At 47.9% G+C, this 18,004-nt stretch overlaps 2 protein-coding genes across 2 annotated transcripts; one reads left to right on the forward strand and one right to left on the reverse strand.

The window, feature by feature from the left end:
- Positions 1-152: 152 nt before the first annotated feature.
- Positions 153-2,116, reverse strand: B0H65DRAFT_462240 (uncharacterized protein). Its single transcript, XM_062826631.1, has 4 exons — positions 1,971-2,116; positions 1,456-1,910; positions 1,184-1,385; positions 153-1,117 (listed from the first exon to the last, which is right to left on the reverse strand). Exons 1-4 carry the CDS (start codon positions 2,083-2,085, stop codon positions 504-506), a joined length of 1,386 nt encoding a protein of 461 aa, XP_062683141.1. The 5' UTR covers positions 2,086-2,116; the 3' UTR covers positions 153-503.
- An 8,754-nt stretch (positions 2,117-10,870) lies between these two features.
- Positions 10,871-12,460, forward strand: B0H65DRAFT_164042 (uncharacterized protein). Its single transcript, XM_062821278.1, has 2 exons — positions 10,871-11,063; positions 11,154-12,460. Exons 1-2 carry the CDS (start codon positions 10,962-10,964, stop codon positions 12,240-12,242), a joined length of 1,191 nt encoding a protein of 396 aa, XP_062683142.1. The 5' UTR covers positions 10,871-10,961; the 3' UTR covers positions 12,243-12,460.
- Positions 12,461-18,004: the final 5,544 nt, after the last annotated feature.

Raw genomic sequence — 18,004 nt, forward strand, 5'->3', positions numbered from 1 at the left:
GATGAGAGTACCCGGCCATCGATAATGGTCAACAGGTCGAAAGGATAGCAGACTGGATGCAATGACAACTACAGACTCGAACTACATGCGCGGAATGAGCAGACAACCGAGTCACCTCTCTACCTATCCAATCACGCTACACATCGCCAACCAAAAAAAAAAAAAAAAAAAAAAAAAAAAAAAACCGAAGAACATCCACGTCAACCGGTGCATGCAAGTTAGGATTCGGTACGAGTTTCTAAAGCTTCGAATTGCAGTAGAGGTTAGCCAATTCCGAGGCAACGCCTGGTCGGATATTCAACAGCTCTTTGCCTTCGGCGACGAGCATCCAACGGCACAACATTGACATCAAAACAATCAACCACGGAAATAAGTCAACACCAGCTGACCCACACCGTCCTCGAATGCGGAATCCCTTCTTTTCAGCGCTTTTCCCGATCTCGTCACTCACTATTCCCACTTCGACTTCCAACCAGAACCAGCTTTTCATCAACGGTTGCTCGCTATTGCACGAACGGCCCCTGGTTCGCGCCAGGCCCATATAACCTTTGGCGCTTCTCTGGTCGGTTCTCATCAGATCCGCCGCCGCCCATTCCCATGCCCTCGGAGGCCTGCATATGACCGCCGCCTTGGAAACCCGCTGATCCGCCTGCTAGTTGGTTGTTCACCTGGTTGTTCATCATTTGATATGGTGGCGGCGGTGGTCTTTGTGTGCCTCCCGGCGTCAAAACCATCCCTCCTGGGCCACTCCCTCCGGCATTCATGTATCCTCCACCGTCCATGTTGGGGGATGTCTGGTTCATCTGCCCCGGGGAATGCCATGAGGATGTGGTGGCGGGTGAAGGTATCGGCGTCTGTTCAAATTTGACCTGGGCGCCGCTGCCCATCGAAGAGTTCGCCATCGCCGCCGCCGCCGCCATCATGTTGGCCTGAGCTTGTTGGTTGTTGCTGTAAGCTTGGTTCTGGCCCGGCGGTCCTGGGGCACCCACGATCTGACCTGTGTCATCCGAGTTAAGGCCGCCTTGGAGCGGGTCTTTGAGCATATATGCCAGATGCTTCCTCAACACGCGGATCATGCTGTCTTTAGTAAAGGGCTTTGCTAACACATCATTCATACCTTGAAGAAAGGAATGTTAGGGCATTGAAGAAGCAGGTGGGATGAACTCGGATGGGCTCGACTTACCATACTGGAAGTAGGTCTGGATATCCTCTTGTCGGATATTCGATGTCATGGCAATGATGGGTACTCTTGCCGTCACCATCCGGATCATTGCCGTCGCCGATACGCCATCCAGGTTGGGCATTATAATGTCCATGAAAATGAGGTCAAAGCTCTCGTTATTCTCCGGATTGTTGATCTTTTCGACAGCTTCCAGCCCATCCTTCTACTACGGTGTTAGCAACGACCGCTCCCGGAGATCTTACATTCTTTAGGGCTGGACACCTGAAACTTACAGCAATATCTACCGAGCATTCGAGGACATGAAGAAACTTGGCACCGATCCTTGCGCATGTCTTATCATCCTCGACGAGCAGGATGCGTGGCCGCTTATGGCTCCACATGGAGGTGCCTTGATCTTTTGGGGGAGGCGTTATCTGAGCAGAGTCGGCCATCGGATTCGGGTTACTCAAGGGACGAGTATACGGGATGTTGTTGATGTGATCGGAATGGAACGGGTCGATGCCCGTTGTCTGCCCTACCGGATAGACCATGTGTCTTGGGTCATTGAGGGGATCATGCAACATATGCATGGGTGCAGGGCCGCCCTGGGTGAACATGACTGACGAGGTTGCCGAATCGGATGGAGACCCATTTTGATGGTAGGCTACCGATAACCGTTCGAGTTCTCGGTCGGCCTGGGAGTCGGGGGAAACGCCATTGAGTATCTCGCGCGCACGTCTAAGTTCGGCTGCCGGCTCATCAGCACCGTCTGGTAGTAGCTCAAGGGATCCTGCGTGGAAGGTCGGACCTGAATGACTCGAGTGGCTAGAATGCGCCGAGTGTCTGCTATTCCGTCGACGGTCCTCGATATTGCTGAGGTGGGTGATCAACTCGTTGGAGACTTGACTCTGGGCCCTGACCATCTTTTGCAAGCTGATGACCTCGTTGACGAGCACTTTATTCGTCTGCGCCAGCTCGAAGTACTGCTCCTGCAACGCCTGGATCTGGTGCTGAGTCGCGGTAAGCGATTCGCTTAGAACCACAATCTGTTGCGACGCGCCAAAGGCATCCTCAGCTTGCGCGGGCTTGCGCGGGGCGGGCGCTTTTCTGCGGATATTGTCTAGGTTATCTTTCCTATCTGCACGAAACTCGGGATGCCGGAATTCCCATGCCTGGATACGGTCAGCTGAAGGATCCCCCTTTGCAGGACCGATGACTAGGACCACCCACATCTCTCCCGTATGGCGCTTCGCCACTTTCCTCATTGTGCCTCACTTTGTGAAAATCGTACTTGTTCAACTGTCGTACAAAGCTTGCGAAGTTGCTGTGCTTGAAGTGTTTGGGTAAAATGGTTTTGGTGAACTTTTCGTTCTGTTGATGGGTTCGTCAGTAAGAGCAGGGGGGTCGTCTTCCCCAAGTGAAATGCCGTTCAGCGCATACCTCTAGAACAACGAAACTGTCACCATCGGCGCTCCATCGTACTACGGAATTGTACGTGGGATCTTCGAGCATCCTACAAGCTAGTCAGAATGCATTTTCGCAATATTCAGGCGAGGGCTTGGCGCCTCCAAAAAGGCATCGGGGGATTCTGGCTTCGTACTTATACAGCTTGCGCACCTAGGTGAGACGAAGTACGGGTTAGCCCCCATCTTGGAAAACTGGCGGTCGGTGGCAGGCAGAGAGGAGAGGGTGGAAAGGGGAAAGCTTTGGAAGAGCTCACAAAGTCGCTGGAGTTGTTACCAGCCTGCGCAGAGGCCGAGTCACCCTCGGGAGGCGGCATGATTGTGGTGGTTCAGCGTAGTTCGGGACACGAGGTCTAGACAAGCGAATGCCCAAACAGTCGAGCCGATAACAGCGGCCGATAAGGACTACGGCCGAGAATCAAGAACAGTCCAATTTAGAAGGCACGAGTTTCTCCCAAGCAAGAGCACAATTTGATGGACTGGTCACGCTCTGCTCCTCTTCTCATCTCCACACGACGTGATGCGGTCTCCCTGGTCCGAGCCGACAGTTGTTTCCACTTTTCCCAAGGTCACGTAGCATGCTCTGGGTCGAGCGTTCAGGTGGTCGAATCGCGGGTGCTTCGCGACGTAATGCACCCGGGCGGCGGGGAACCCAAACGGTCCACGCAGCGGATGAAACAGAAGGCGGTACAGTAGTCGGAAGAGCTCTGGCAGACGGCCAAGCCAGGCGTGCTGGAGATGCGATATGGGGGAGGGTTGTTTGAGCTCAGCGCGAGATGATGACCAGACAGGCGATGGGCGTACGGTCCATCCCAGGCTGTATTCGGTGTCGCTGGAGGAATCGGCACTCGACGTGTCAGAGAAGGTCCAGAGCGTCGAAAGGGTCGAAAAAGGTCGAGACTGTGGTCGAGTTCAGGGTAACGTTTAAGGCAGCGGATCAGGGACAAGGGACCTTGACCGGCGGATGGACACGGTGCTGGTGGGAAAAAAAAGATATAATGGAGGTTCGTTCTTCCGTGGATCCAGTCGATGTTTGGGAATTGGGAGACAATTAGGGGTGGGTGCTTTTTGGCGCCTTGGACGTCTGTTGTCTGGTATGTACCTAGTTTTGAGAGTTGCGTGCCCCCTCGGCATCAGGAACTACACTGTCTACGACGGAGGTGGATTGGAGACGGGAGGTCAGTGACTCGGGAGAACGACTTGTCAAGACTGGCAAGCCACGGTGTGATTGATCAACTTCTGGAAAGCAGGCGAAAAACTTGCAGTAGCCAGCGCGAGCGGCAACATCAATTGCCTTGGTGAGCCTAGCAAACCTTGTTCGCTTGGTCGAGGGTACGCCAGTACACAGTCTCGACAGTACACAGAGACGGTAAGATCGCTGCCGTGGAGACTTGAGACTCGCGAGGCGGGAAAACCGGGGTTGGGTTGAGGTAGGAATGGAACCTCGATGCGGCGCCGGTGGATATGAAAGCCGTGCCCAAACGGAGGCACCTCGACGAATCAGACAGCAAAAACGATCGGCCGGGACGTCATATGTACACACTCCAGTCTGCACCGTTTCGAGCGGTACCTTATGTCTCTTGCTAACAGTGGACGACTTGCATTTAGTCACGTCAAAGATACCTACACCTCTCTACATTAGTACAGGACATGACCGAGCCTACACGACATTGCATATGATAGGCAAGAATACATTACAGGAACATACAATCATATGCGGTTCTGTAAATTTTGGCTAATACGCTAGTATAATCCCTTCATCCCTTAAACTTTACTCTCTAACATGTATATATATACACTCTGGCTCTGATGCGGATACGCTCCGGGTCACTTGCTGGATGTGCCGGGGTGCCCTCTTGGAAGCATGCTGTTGATCTCGGTTTGAGGTCACATTGCGCTTTGGCGATTATGGTCCTGTCTGCTTCCTTGGTTCGCGGACCCGGAGCGCCTGACAAGATACATATGTAGGCAAGCTGGAAGCCAGTAAGGCAAGGCACGCCAGGGCACCAACTGCGCAAACCGACCCTTGCCGACGTCGATCGTGGCGCGGGGGGCAGTATTCCTCTTGGTCAGCGATTGAGGTGGGAGTCTTTCAACAGAAGTTCACTCCATCAGAAAGGCTCAGGGGAGGTGTGAGCGGGGTTCGCTCCGTTGATCTTGGATGGTCCGCGAAAGTGAGGAACGTCTGCCGGCAAACATTCCCCGGAGCAAGACAAAAACCAAAACTATCGTCTTGACTTGGTTGATTTTATAGTGTCCCAGCACTGCACCCTGTGAGCAAAGCGCAGTCCATGTACCTCAGTCGTGAAACGGCGCCACGTGCACCGTCATGCACAGTATCAAGTCTTGACAGTTTTTCACCAACCAACTTTGCATTTTTTTTGGGCGAGCATACTGTGTACTCGTCAGGTCTACAAAATCGACCGTCTGACTAGTAGCGGAGCCACTAGTCAGGACCAGCGACTCGTACTTGAAACTGGGGGTACCTCCCCATACCGCCATTTTGCTAGCAAATCAATATAAATTTATTTAACAACATATTTTTTGAATTGTATGCAACCCAATTCCCCGTACTGCCTAACACTCAAAATATATATTAGCTATTTATATTTTGAATCCTCCTTTTATATTCAAACTACTTAAACTGCTATTGTATTAATATTATTCGATTATTATACCTATCTTTACGTATAATTAATTTTAATTATATTTAACCCTCCTTTATTTAATCTCTCTATCTCCTTACTATATTACTTCCTTCTATTTTCTTATCAGACTATCTTTTTATTACTATATCCTCTATCTACTACGCTATACTTCGCCTACCTTGTAAATCCGTTAACAGCTCCTTACGCTTTAATCCGACGTTTATTAATTTAATTTCTAATGTTAAAAAGATTGTTAGTAATATTTAGGAGACGCTCCCAGTAGAGGAGAAAATCTAAGCTGCCATAAAAGCATTTTAAAATAAAGGATTCAAAACTATAGTAAATATAACGAAGGCATTTCGAACTCTATATAGACAAATTATTAACCGTTACAAGAGAATAAGTTCGGTAGTAGGGAATAGGGGCCTCAATAAACTATTAACTAGAGAGGAAGACCTTATTATATATATTTAAGTTAATATATAAATATTTATCAGTAAGTAAAATAAATTCTATATTATAACTTTAATTAATTATCGCAAATATCGAAATAACCCCAAAGTAATGAGTATTAATAGTAATTACTTGAATAAGAATAAACCGTAACAATAGTAATAATTCTATTACTATCCCTTATATTAATACTAAATAGGCACGTCGTTATATAAAGAGGGAAGGTTTTTATAATATTCGAATTAAGTCCATAGCCTAGGTTAAGAAGGTATTATAAATACGGGCAAATATTGAAAATATCTTTTATCTATTCCATAATACTATTACAAAATACAAAATGTAATAGAATAACATTTAGAATAGTAATAAATTTAGTTTTAAAATTAATATATTAAATAAGGCCTATTTTGTATATATTTATACTAAAATAACCGAAGTATAATCTATTAATCCTAATTAGAGAATTCTTATTATTATATTTGAATCTATTTCTGTATTTAGCCGTACTATACTACCTTTCGTCTTACTTTCTGGTATTAATATTATATATAAGTATATCGACAATTCCTTCGATGACGGAATAATTATCGCCGCGTCCCTACAAAATTATATAAATAATTAATATATTCTAAATTAATTTAAATATTAGGAGGAGTATTTACAGCCTATTAATAAAGAAGAAAAGAAGGTTTTAGTATTAAATAACTATAGTAATCATTATACTATGGAATTTTATAAATAATATCGAAGGCACAACGTTACCCTCTTTCTCTTACTTCCCTATTCAATACACTTCCTTCAATTACTCGATATTAGAATATTTTAAATATATAAATACTTTTACCAAGTTAATATACGTAAAAAGTTGATATATAATAATATAGATTATAATAAATTGGACTTTCTTAATAGCCTTAAGTAAGTCCGTAAGAAAATATTTAAACCTAAGAATATCTTATCTACTTAGAAGCGTACTAGTTTATAGCCGTTTAACTCTAACTTAATTCTTTTAAACCTTCGTAATTTATTAATATTATTAATTAATGAAGAGTATATTAAATAGAAGCGAGAGTATATTATTCGTTTTATAGAGTAGGGGATTATTAATTTTAGAATAAATAAACTGAGTATAATATTCCGTATACTAAAAGAAATAGTAATTAATATACTAAGCAATCCTCCTATAGTTAAGGAATACCTACGTAATAAAGCAATTCCCTACCTTACTAGAGCCTTCTATATTAAAGTAAAAGGCCTCCTCCTAATTGTAAATAGACTAGAGTAATACAGTTATACCCAATCTCAACCTCCCCTCTATTAAAAAGTATAATATTTATATCGAATAACGCCTATCGTCTATAATTAAAGAAAATTACCCAATATTACTAACGGTTAAGTACGTATTAATTAAATAAAATAAGATTAGTAACGTACTTAATTTATTAATTATAAAGGAAGTTAAATTTAAATATAAACGTAAAGAGGAGGCAGTTAAAGAAATATTATATAAATTTTGTACAATTAACCGTCTACTACGTTATAATAATATAATTATTATTAGTAATACCTAATTACGTATAGCTATTAATAAATATTGACGTATTACTATTATAAAGAAAGAAAACGACCGTATCTATATTCGAGAACTTCAATAAGAATAGACTATATTGAGGGTATAGATTAGTAGCTTTATTTCTACTCAAAAGACTTAAATAATCAACGAGAAGTTACAGTTATGAATACTTAAGACCTTTAGAAAGGAGATCAAAGAATTTACAATACTATATAAAATATAATTTACTAATAGGGACTAGTTAGTTAATAAATGTCATAAGGAGAGGGTAAGGCGTTGGGATCACTTCTAATCTCAATAATAGAAGGCTATTAAGGAAGAGGTTAAATAGTTAGGGGGTAAAAGGACCGTAAATAATATAACTCTCCTCTTATATTAGTAATTACTTAGTAATCCCTCTAAGCTACGCATTCTATGGGTATTTAATAAGGTAAGAAAGAAAGTTATAAACGAGGTTATTACAGCTTAATTAACTAATAAGGGTATTATACTACTTATAAAAGAAGAATTAAAAGAGGTTGAAATTATTAATAATAAATTAGTTAATATATAAAAAGATCCAAACTAGTAGTATCCTAACGACTGACGGTATATACAAATAAATTAAGAGGATAAAAAATATAAGGAGTATAAGGACGAAGAAATCAAAGACGATAACGATAACGTCGATAAAGCTATTTATAATAATAACGACGACGACGAGGAAGAGGGGGAAGGATATAGGGATTCTAATTGTAAGGAGGTTAAAGTTATAAGGTAGTATATATTAAAATAAATATATGATAATAGCTATGCAAAATAATGATATTTTATTTTTACGTATATATATTGACTGTCGAAGTGATATTGCATGCGACTAAGAAATATAGATATATTATTATAAAAAAACTATTGGCTCTGGGTAGAAGACTTACGTTTGTATGGGGAACGCTAGGAAGTAGATATACCCCGCTCGGTACGAGTTGCTAGTCGTATACGAATCGCTGGTCCTGACTAGTGGCTCCGCTACTAGTCAGACGGTCGATTTTGTAGACCTGACGAGTAGATGGGAGAAAGGGACGAAACCAGAGCTCTAAGCCTGGGCGTCGGCTATCGGCCAACAGAAGCAATCCACTGCAGTACAGTTGTGGTTATTCCCACACTCTCGAGCTGTATCCAATTCCACTTGTGTAATATGGTGCGCAAGCTACGACCAGTTCGGTATCGATCAACACCCAGTGCGACGCTCTCTGAACCTCCCTTACCTGTAGGGTTGCTATGTACAAGTGTGAATACCTACCTCTACCTCCGTGAATGCTGCAAAGCATGAGGAAAAGTATGTGCATTTACAATAAAGAGTTCATGGGCCGCACCCACTGAAGTACCTATATGTGGATGTGCTCTACCAAGCTGCGTACGCCAGCCAACTCACTCATCTCCTCAAGAAGCGACACTTACATTTGCGCCCTAGAACTCAACTTCAGATCAAGACTGCGCTTTAATACCCGAAAGCATTATCACGATCCATATCTATTCGATCAAGGTCATCGGAGAGGCTCCTCGCTTCCGCCGTTGCGGTTCCGTTTCACGTTAGGACCTGGCCGATCGGCAACCCAGCAAGCGGCAACCCGGCAACTCGGGCGCCAACTGCGGACCGGAAATTGGGCACAAAATGCAGTGGTCAGTCAGCTGGCTGCCGAGCGCAGACAGTCCGCATCCAGCTAGAATCCGGAGCTAATCGTCAGCCTCCGCGCCCTCCGGATTCTCATAACTGGCCATCCCCGGGACCCCTTTTTTTCAACTTTCAACTTGCTGACTCTTGTCTTAGTCTTGGTGTTCTGTTCATCCTTCGTCTTTTCCTTCAGCGGATACTCCTTCTCGGTCTCTATAGTGGTTGCATCTTTCAATCCCTCTTTCACAGATCACTCAAATTCAATGTGCAATTCGAGAGCTTTTTCCTTCCCTCTTTCCCATTCTCTTTTCTTTCTTCCCCTTTTTCTTTGAGTATTAAAGGCAGGGCTGTCTCACGTTGTTGCGGCACTTTGATAATAACTACGAGATGTATAACCTGTCGACCACATTGGGCAATGTACTGACCACAGCAGGATGCGTCGAGCTTTTTTTTTTTTTTGGGAGGATTCTTGGGTCCAAACACTGGGAAACAGCCGGCTGTTCGTGTTGGGGTGGAAGCGCGATACAAGAACGATCCCCGGAGACCGTGCCTTCCATTGGCATGCCTCCGGTCCGTTGAGACTTGACTACCTGTACTTTTGTCTCCTACGGCTCTGCTAGCATTGAGTAGCCTACACAATACCGGCTTCGAAGCAGGACTCAAAGCCCTGGAAGGGTAATTCGCGCGAAACATCCAGAGACTACCAACATACCAGATCGAACAGGCCCTACTCTACACATTATGGGGTGTGAAGCTCTACGACCACGGGGGAAGATCTTTTATTCCTGTCAGAGCCTGGTCTTCATGGGATTACGCTAACACTCAAACGGGATGTTTCATTGTTCACGAATACAGAGATGCGTTCCCTGTTGGGTTTACGACAAGTGAAACCGTCGTTAGAAACCGCTGGGACTGGTTCTGTCCCACCATGGATTGGCGTGTGGTTGTTGTCCCAAACATTGCAAGTATGATAATGAAACACTCGCAAAGTGTCATGGTACAACTAACAGGAAGTCTCAAAGAGATGCTCGCTTGGACATGGTTATGTACATCGTAGAAGATAGTGCAAGCGTAAGTCAACTTGAAGTCGCACAATGGCCAGAAAGTCTGGAGCAACCTTTTGCTATACACGCTCGGGTAATTAACTGGCAGTGCCTTCCAATATCAACAGCAACAGAGGTAGGTAGCAGCAGTGCCCAACTTGAAATAGTAAGTTTGAATGGTGTGGTAAGCTTGATGGAACTGCCTGCCATTGGCTAAAGTCTATGGAGTGGGCCAGGATGGGGCCCAATCGGAACAAAGCTGAGATACATGCTTCTATGTACACTACAAGCAAACAGCATGCAACGGCAGGGCAACCTTTGCGTAGATTGGAGATAACGAGGTACTGGGATCCACTTTTCACAGCGAAGGAATGTCGGGTGAATTTGTTGTATGCAAGCTGAGTGTCGAGTCTTGACACTTGACATGTCTTGTTTCCTTCCCTTCAAACATTGGATCGAACGGATCCCTTGTCGCTTGGCCTCCCAACAACCAATTCCTCACTTCTTCTTTTGGCGCAGCCTCCCTGATAGCCTGATGCAAGACCTTTTACTTTTGGGGGGAAAGTAAAGGCCCAAGTCCATCAGCTTGATACTCTCCATCCATTTCCTTCCATTGCAAACGTAGCTTCTACGAGAGGGCACCACCCATCACCTCGCACCTCGCACCTCGATCCTTCGACGCCAGCCAGGCACTCCCTTCCCAAGCTCCCGTCGGATCCTCCCTTGAGGCCGTTTACTTCGGACGGATACTGTTGCGTTGCACAGCTCCTGCCTGCATCTTCCATGTGTCCGTGTTAAGCTGCCCTGCCGTTGCGTTGAGCTAGGCGCCAGTCAGTCCTCCCTCACCAGGGACCACTGACCATCCATCCCCAAACCTGCAATCTCTTTACAAAGTCCCACCTGCAATTGCTCGCCAAACAGACACTGCAGCGTCACTTCTCCGCAAAAGACGGCACTCCGCATCGCGCATGGCCATCTCCGATCCAAGGACTATGTCGTCGCCGTTAAAGAAACAGCATGAGATAGAGGTCGTGGCCGATAGGGTGCTCAAGAGGGTTGAAATCAGTCGGGTATGTCATCGTCCAACTTCTTCCCATCCTCGCCTTCCATTGCATCATGAGCTTTCAACAGGCTAGTTAGTAACCGTTCTTTCCCGTCAGATGGTCAGAAGACTCCAGAACCGCCTTGCCCTAGCTCAGTTCAAGACAAAACATGGCCTCGAAGACCTTACCCTCGACAGCATCGAGCCCAGGTTCGAAAAAGAGCTGCGCCGAAGCAGGCTCCCCGACGGCGATATCCTGTCCGATTCTTCCTCCAGCGCTTCCGATCTTCCATACCCCACACGAGGCCTGATGAGCTCACCACTCAAGGCTCCCGTCTTCTCTGATGCCATCGGATCCAGCAACGGCAGCTCAGGTCATCGCAAGCGCTCGTATCTGGCATCCTTCGAGTACGACCAAAACATGTCGAGTCCGAGCAAGAGGTTCCGCCAGTCACCCACCGCTCACCGTTCCTTCACGTATGGCAGCCACCCCTCCTGGAAAGACCATCACGACTTGGCCCAGTCATCGCCCATGAAACCTCAGCGGCAACGGCATTTTACTACCTCGACAGGCCCCAACGTGGCCTTGTTTGATACCTCGAGACAAATGAGCAATGTTCTGGCCTCGCCCGGCTACGGTGCCAATCCCTCGGACGATGAAGACGATCCCCCCGTACATTCGTTTGCGCGCTCCCACGTGCGGGTATCGCCGCCAAGGACGCCGCCCATGCGCACTCGTAACGTCCTCGGCGGAAGAAAGAAGGAAAATAAACCACCCTTGCCCACCATTCGAAAACCTCTGGGGACGAATACATCGATGGGAGGTCAGCAAACCCAAGAAAAGACAAATGAGGAGGGTGCGGATTTGCTTCTCTATCTGGCAGCCTCGCCGTCTCCGGCCCGTCCGACCAAGAGACGATTCGACAGTAACAATCATGTTACCCACAACCACCACCTCCTGATGGAGCCTCCATCGACTCCACCGCCCAAGCACTTGGGCCTTCTGAGCAGCAACAGGTTGGCGTTGCCCTCGTCCATGATGACCACACCTGGGGGCGGAAATCCGTTCCCCAACACTCCTGGCCTTGGCTTCGACTTTTCTGACTTCGTTCACATGACGCCTAGTCCGGCGCAGAAGCCTTGGAAGACGCCAATTGCTAAGACGCCGCTTAGCGTTTCACGAAGGCGTCTCACGTTTGATGAATAGTCTTGATGTTTACGAATCTCTTTTTATCCGGTCTTCTCTTGGTTTCCTTTCTGCCATGGTCCGATTCCCCACTTTTGTTTCACGAAAAAAATACCATTACATCACATGTTGGGTCATCTACGCTCTTGATAGCATAGTCCTCCTTGGTTGGTTCGATGCGATACCTCTTGGGAATGCCCGGCGAATGCTTCTCTTTCTCGATTATTTGTTTCTTTTCTCTTTCGTACCTGGTTATTATCGAGGCCCGCAACTTTTGCAGGTCCTGGTCTGAGTTTTGCCTGGAGCTTTGGAGTTTTACATCTTTGTCACGACCTAGACTCTTCACGGTCCTCCTCACCAGTCACTTCGTCACCCCCTCCGTCACCGGCCGTATGGAACCCTCAAAGGCCGCAAAGCTGAAACGTGACATCGGTTGACACGGGTTAAGTGAGGACCGATGAAGAAGACAAAATGGGTTCGTGAACCTACCGGATGCTTCATTATGACCGACCAAAAAAATGATGCAAAATTGGATGGAGTTATTTGTCTATACCATGGGGTGTTGGGTGCTTTTCTTTTCCTTACCCCTTTGCTTGCTTTCTTTTCTTTTGCTGGCTTGTTTGTCAGTGGTGTCGGATTGGGGTTTTCGGACCGAAAGCTATGGTTGAAAGGGGCGACGAAATTTATGAGGTAAGAAAAGCGCTGAGAGATTGGAAGTCAAAATATCCTGTCTTCTTCTTCAGGGGCGTGCGGTGTCGGAATAATCGCCAAGGGCACATAGTTCCACTGCGCCGTCATTGGATGTGTGATGAACATATCAGGCACACGAAACAAATTGGGAATGCGGTGTCGTGTAGAGCTAAAATCAAAATACTGGCCCAGTTGTTTTTCTAAACATTGGGTTGATTCAGTCTCTCCCATCACGTCTTCTTCTGTATACCAGCAGGTTGAACTTGTCTCGTTTGGGTTCCCTTTTCGTCATTGCTTCTCCTCGGTTTCCAGTGTAGACGGACAAGTCAGGCATAACGCGTGAGGGTTAATATTGGGGCGCAACTATCACGCGTCTTCATAGACATGGTTAACCAATGATAATCCGCGATGACACACTCCTGCGAGCTCCGAATAATTCGGTGAGCGATGTTCCCATGCAGATTCGGTAATGGATTCCAGTCAAGTTAATAGGCTAAGACCAGACGCAAAGTGAGAAACCTGTAGTTCTAGTGCCTGTGAGATCAGGTCGCGGCTATGCCCAACTTAATGGTGACGTTGAGTCTTCACGACGAGTACTGTAAGGTTGTTTGGGAAGAGTTTACATCTTGATACGAAGGCCGAGAGGTTTGTAATCAGCACTCATTGTCTAATTTACTATCAAGTTCCGCTGTCCGTTAAGCACTTCAAAGACGCTGACCAATTCCCCTTGTTTAATGAACATTCCCAGTCGAAGCAGCAGATGATTGCTGGCAAAGTAAAAACGAAAACCGCCATAAGCTTAACAAGAAGCTGTGATAAGTTCTTTCACACTGTCAAGTATGCAACATGTGTAATAGAGAGTAAAGTGCTTGGAAGAAACAGCCCCCAAGACGCCTCTTCCTATTCCATACAAGTCCCGTCCGCATGATCCGCAGTAACGCCCAGAAAGACCATCGTGAGACACAACAATAACCACAGCGAATATGATATACATAAATCAAGTCAGAAGGGTGCCACTCAAGTCCTTGCCATGCATTGCCGTTGCTACTCCATAACCATGATGCCGTCGCGTCTCCCATAACCAAACTCCTCTCTACCTAGCAAACCTAGCCATGAAGTTTCCGTTCGGTTCGTTCCTCCTCTTTTCTTTTTCCCTTTACCATAGTTTCGGTGATAAGAGTATGATGTTATCATCAGATAGCACCTCCCCTCATCAGGAGATCCCTTCTGCTACTACTACCACTACTCTTCTGCTTCCCTTTCCCCTTCCCAAGAATGTCATGGCCATGGCCGCCGCCGCCCTTGCCACCACCTCCATCACCGGACGAAGAAGATGATGGTCCGGCCTGCTTCGCCCTCCACTGATCGCGCATTTGACGGATTCGATCTTCGCGCTCCATCTGCTCCACGCAATCGGCAAGGCGCTGGCGCACTTTGTCGTTCTCTACAAACTTCTTGGCCTCGATTCGCATCCGGACAATGAACCGGACGGCTGTAAGTGCCTTCTTGAGGAGTTTGCCTGGGGGAGGTCTTGGTTGCTGTTTCTTCGAACTCGCGGGGGGTGTGAGAAGGCCGTGTTGCTGTTGGGTCTTCTTGATGGAAGAGAGTTGACCGAGGGCTTTGCGGGAAGAGGGGTTGTTGTTGGCGCCTAGTTCGGCGCGAATCCGGTTGATGATTGCTAGATCTGCCTTGTTGCTGTGTTAAGGGGGGGTGAAGTCAGTTGAATGTGTCATGCATCGAACAATAGGGGGAGGGGGGGGGTTCGCATACCAAGCATCGCGGATCTGAACCTCCAACGTCAGATACCTCTTGGCAAACGCTGCGTCCTTTCTCAACCTTGCCTCACGATCCCAACATGCCTTCATCCACTCCATTTGCATTACCAAGCCCCTGATCTCCTTCTCGTGCCTCCTCTCCGCCGCCTCGGCCGCGCGGATGATGGCTTCCGTGTCCGTGTCAAACCTCCCATCCGCAATTTTAGCCTTGGGGGTGTACACCAGTGCCTTTGGATCGCGGCCCTTAGCCTTCGCGATCTCTTCGACAGCTTCGTTGACCACCATCTCAGCCTCCCTGACAGCCTTCTCCTTTTCATATGTAAGTGCCTTGACGTCTCGGTGTAGCTTCTCTGCGCTAGCCCTGTATGCAGCTCGCTCGCTCCTCGCCCGCTCGAGCTTTTTGCGCAACGCAACCTCAATGGCCATCATCTCCTCGAGTGTCTCACGCTGCTCCCTCACCTCGCGATCGAGCTTATCAGCAGCAAGTTGCGACTCCTTCAACATGTTGTGCAGATCGCGACGCTCTTCGAGAGACATGGAGACGTCGCTTTGGAGGCTATTGTCGAGATCAGCTGGGTGGTGCTTGCCGAGCTTGTTAACGCGCTGCTTCTGGTCCTCGAGGGAAGCCGCCACGAGGTCATCGCGTTCGCGCTTGTACTTCTCGCTCCGCTGCTTGTATTTCCTGAGGGCCTGTTCATGTGCCTGTTGGGCCTGTTCGGCGGCAGTTTGCGCCTCATCGAGAAGCTGCTCGAGCTCCATCCTCTCGTCTTCGAGATCTTCAAGCTGCCTTTGATGTTCCTCCTCTGAGGTACTGGCCTTGCGCTCGGCTTCGCGGAGGGCTTTCTTCAAGTCGTAAATAGACTGATGTGCTGTGGTAAGCTGATGCCGAAGTTCCGAGATCTCGCTCTTTTGGGCGGAACCGCCGTGGGAGGACAAAGGAGAGACCGCAAGCTTGCTGATTGTTGCTTCATGGACTCTGCGCTCCAGATCAGCGATCTGTCGCTTGAGCAACTTGATGGTCTCCTTTTGGGTGGCCTCGCGTTGAAGAAGCTCAATCTCCTTCTTCCTTGCAGCAGTGAGGTCGCGTTGCAGGAGGGAGATTTCGTGATTGCCTTCAGCTCCGCCAAGGTTAGGGAACATAGAAGAAGTGGCCTGCTGTGTCTCAAGCTCGGAAATGCGGCGCTCGAGTTCGCGAATAGTTCGACGAGCTTTCACCAGCTCTCCCGGCGCCGATGAGGACGAATCGCGAACCTTGGCTTGGAGCTGAAGAATTTCCTGGTTGAGGCGCTCTTCCTCAGCAGACGCCTTCTCGATCTCCTCCTCGAGAGATTGCTGCATCGTGCGTTGTTGCTCAAGAAGAGATCGGTTCTCTTCTCTTAACCTACGGACTTCGTTATCCAGCCTTGTCTTCGCAGAGCGCAAGTTAAGCTTCTCCTGGTCAAGCTGGAATGTGTCCTGATCGGGACCTTGATCCTTATACTGCTGAAGCTCCGCCTCTAATTCGTCACGTTCGGCCGTGGTGTGGGATAGGTTTATCCTCAGGGAGCGCGCCTCGGCATCTAGATTGTTATACCGTTCTTGCAGCAGTTTCTTCTCTTTGGTGATCCTGGCAAGATTCTCGCTGGCATCCGCTAGCTGAAGTCTCAAATTTTCGTTGTACGGATGGGTGTTGGCATCCGCGGCATTCATCGAAGCTCTAGTAGCATTGGATGTGGCCTGGGCAGAAGCAAGCTTCTGCTTGAGATCGTTGCATTCTTTTTGTTTTTGTTCGAGGTCCTGGTCAGCCCTCTCGGACTCCTCATCCAGAGCAGCTTGCAGGACCTCTACTTCATCCTCCAGCTTTGCAACCTTGTCGGTTTGCGCTTGATAATCCAGCTGGGTCTGGCGGTGTTGGTCTTGGACTTGACGCATCTCCCTTCGGAGGTCCTCTAGCATTCCCTGACGAGACTGAAGGTTCTGTTGCAGCTCTTGGATTTGCCGGCTCAAAAGCGCCTCTTCCCTCTTGTGCCGCTCATTTTCCAGCTGAAGAGCCTGCTGCAGCCTTGCCTCCTTGTTGGAGAGGTTCCCTTCTGTCTGCCGCAGCTGATCAAGTGACATTTGGAGGCCAGAAGCCCGCTCCTGGGCCCTGCTCAACTCCGCTTGCAGTTGTCGACGCTCAGCTTCCCACTTCTCACTGTCGTTATCGTACAGATTATCCTTTTCGCGGCATTCGGCCTGGAGATCAGAGATTTCATTGTTCAGACGCTTCATCTCCTCCGCGTATTGGGCTCGAAGGTTCTGTTCGACACTGAGGGCATGATTGTTTAGACGGTCCATCTCGTCTTTGTACTGTGCCCGGATGTTCTGCTCGATATTAAGCGCATTCTGCCGTTCGCGTTCCATATTGAGTTCGAGCGCTGAGACTGCGGTCTGCAATCCGGACATTTCGCGTCGCAAAGAGGCAGATTCGTTTACCATGGCATCGTGACGCTCCTGCAAAAGTTGCTTTTCGCTGGAAAGCTGATCGAGTTGCGCCTGTCCTCGCTCCAACCTAGCCGCCATGGATGCGCGAGTTTGCTCGAGTGATTGCCGCTCCTGCTGCACTTGGCGAAGGGTCGACTTGAGGTTCTCAACTTCGGCGGATTGCGCATCGCGCTGTTGTGCTATCGTCACACATTCTTGCCGAGCGTTCTCCAGTTCGCTTTGTAGACGGGCAACCTTTTCCTCAACCTGCCGCGAAAGGCCCTTGGTCATGACCGACTTGTTAGCCATCTCATTCTGCAGTTCTTGCAAGTTCGCCTCCGCCCTGTCCTTCTGTGAAATGGCCTCCTCCGCCTTGTCCTTCATGTCGTCCAACTGCTGCTCGAGACGCCTAACATCGTGCTGAAGATCCTCGATGGTTTCCTGGGCTTCCCGTAACACTTCACTAGATGGTGCCTTCTCTTCTAATTCGGCGATCCGTTCTTGAGCCTCTTTTAGTTGCTCCTCAAACTCAGCGGCCTTTTCCCTCAACTCCTCTGCCTCTTCCTCATGTTCGTCGATGGTTAGGTCCTTTTGTCGAATATCATGCTCTAAGTCGGCAATATGCTCCTGTAGCTCTTCAAGCTTCTCGTTCTCGCCCTGGCCCTGCTCGAGCAGTTGCTGAAGGCGTCGTATCTCGGCTTCCTTTTCCTCCACCAACTGGCGCAAGCGGTCTAATTCGGCACGCTGATTGTCGTCTGAAAACTTCTTGGTCGCCTTTTCTTGCATTTCCATCATCTGGGCTCGAAACTTCTCGAGGTCCTTCTCGGCGGTGGTAAGGGTCTTCTTATACCGCTGCAGTTCTCGTTGCATGGTAAC

This window comes from Neurospora tetraspora (genome assembly GCF_033439725.1).
Source record: "Neurospora tetraspora strain CBS 560.94 chromosome Unknown B0H65scaffold_3, whole genome shotgun sequence".
Taxonomy (NCBI): Eukaryota; Fungi; Ascomycota; class Sordariomycetes; order Sordariales; family Sordariaceae; genus Neurospora; species Neurospora tetraspora.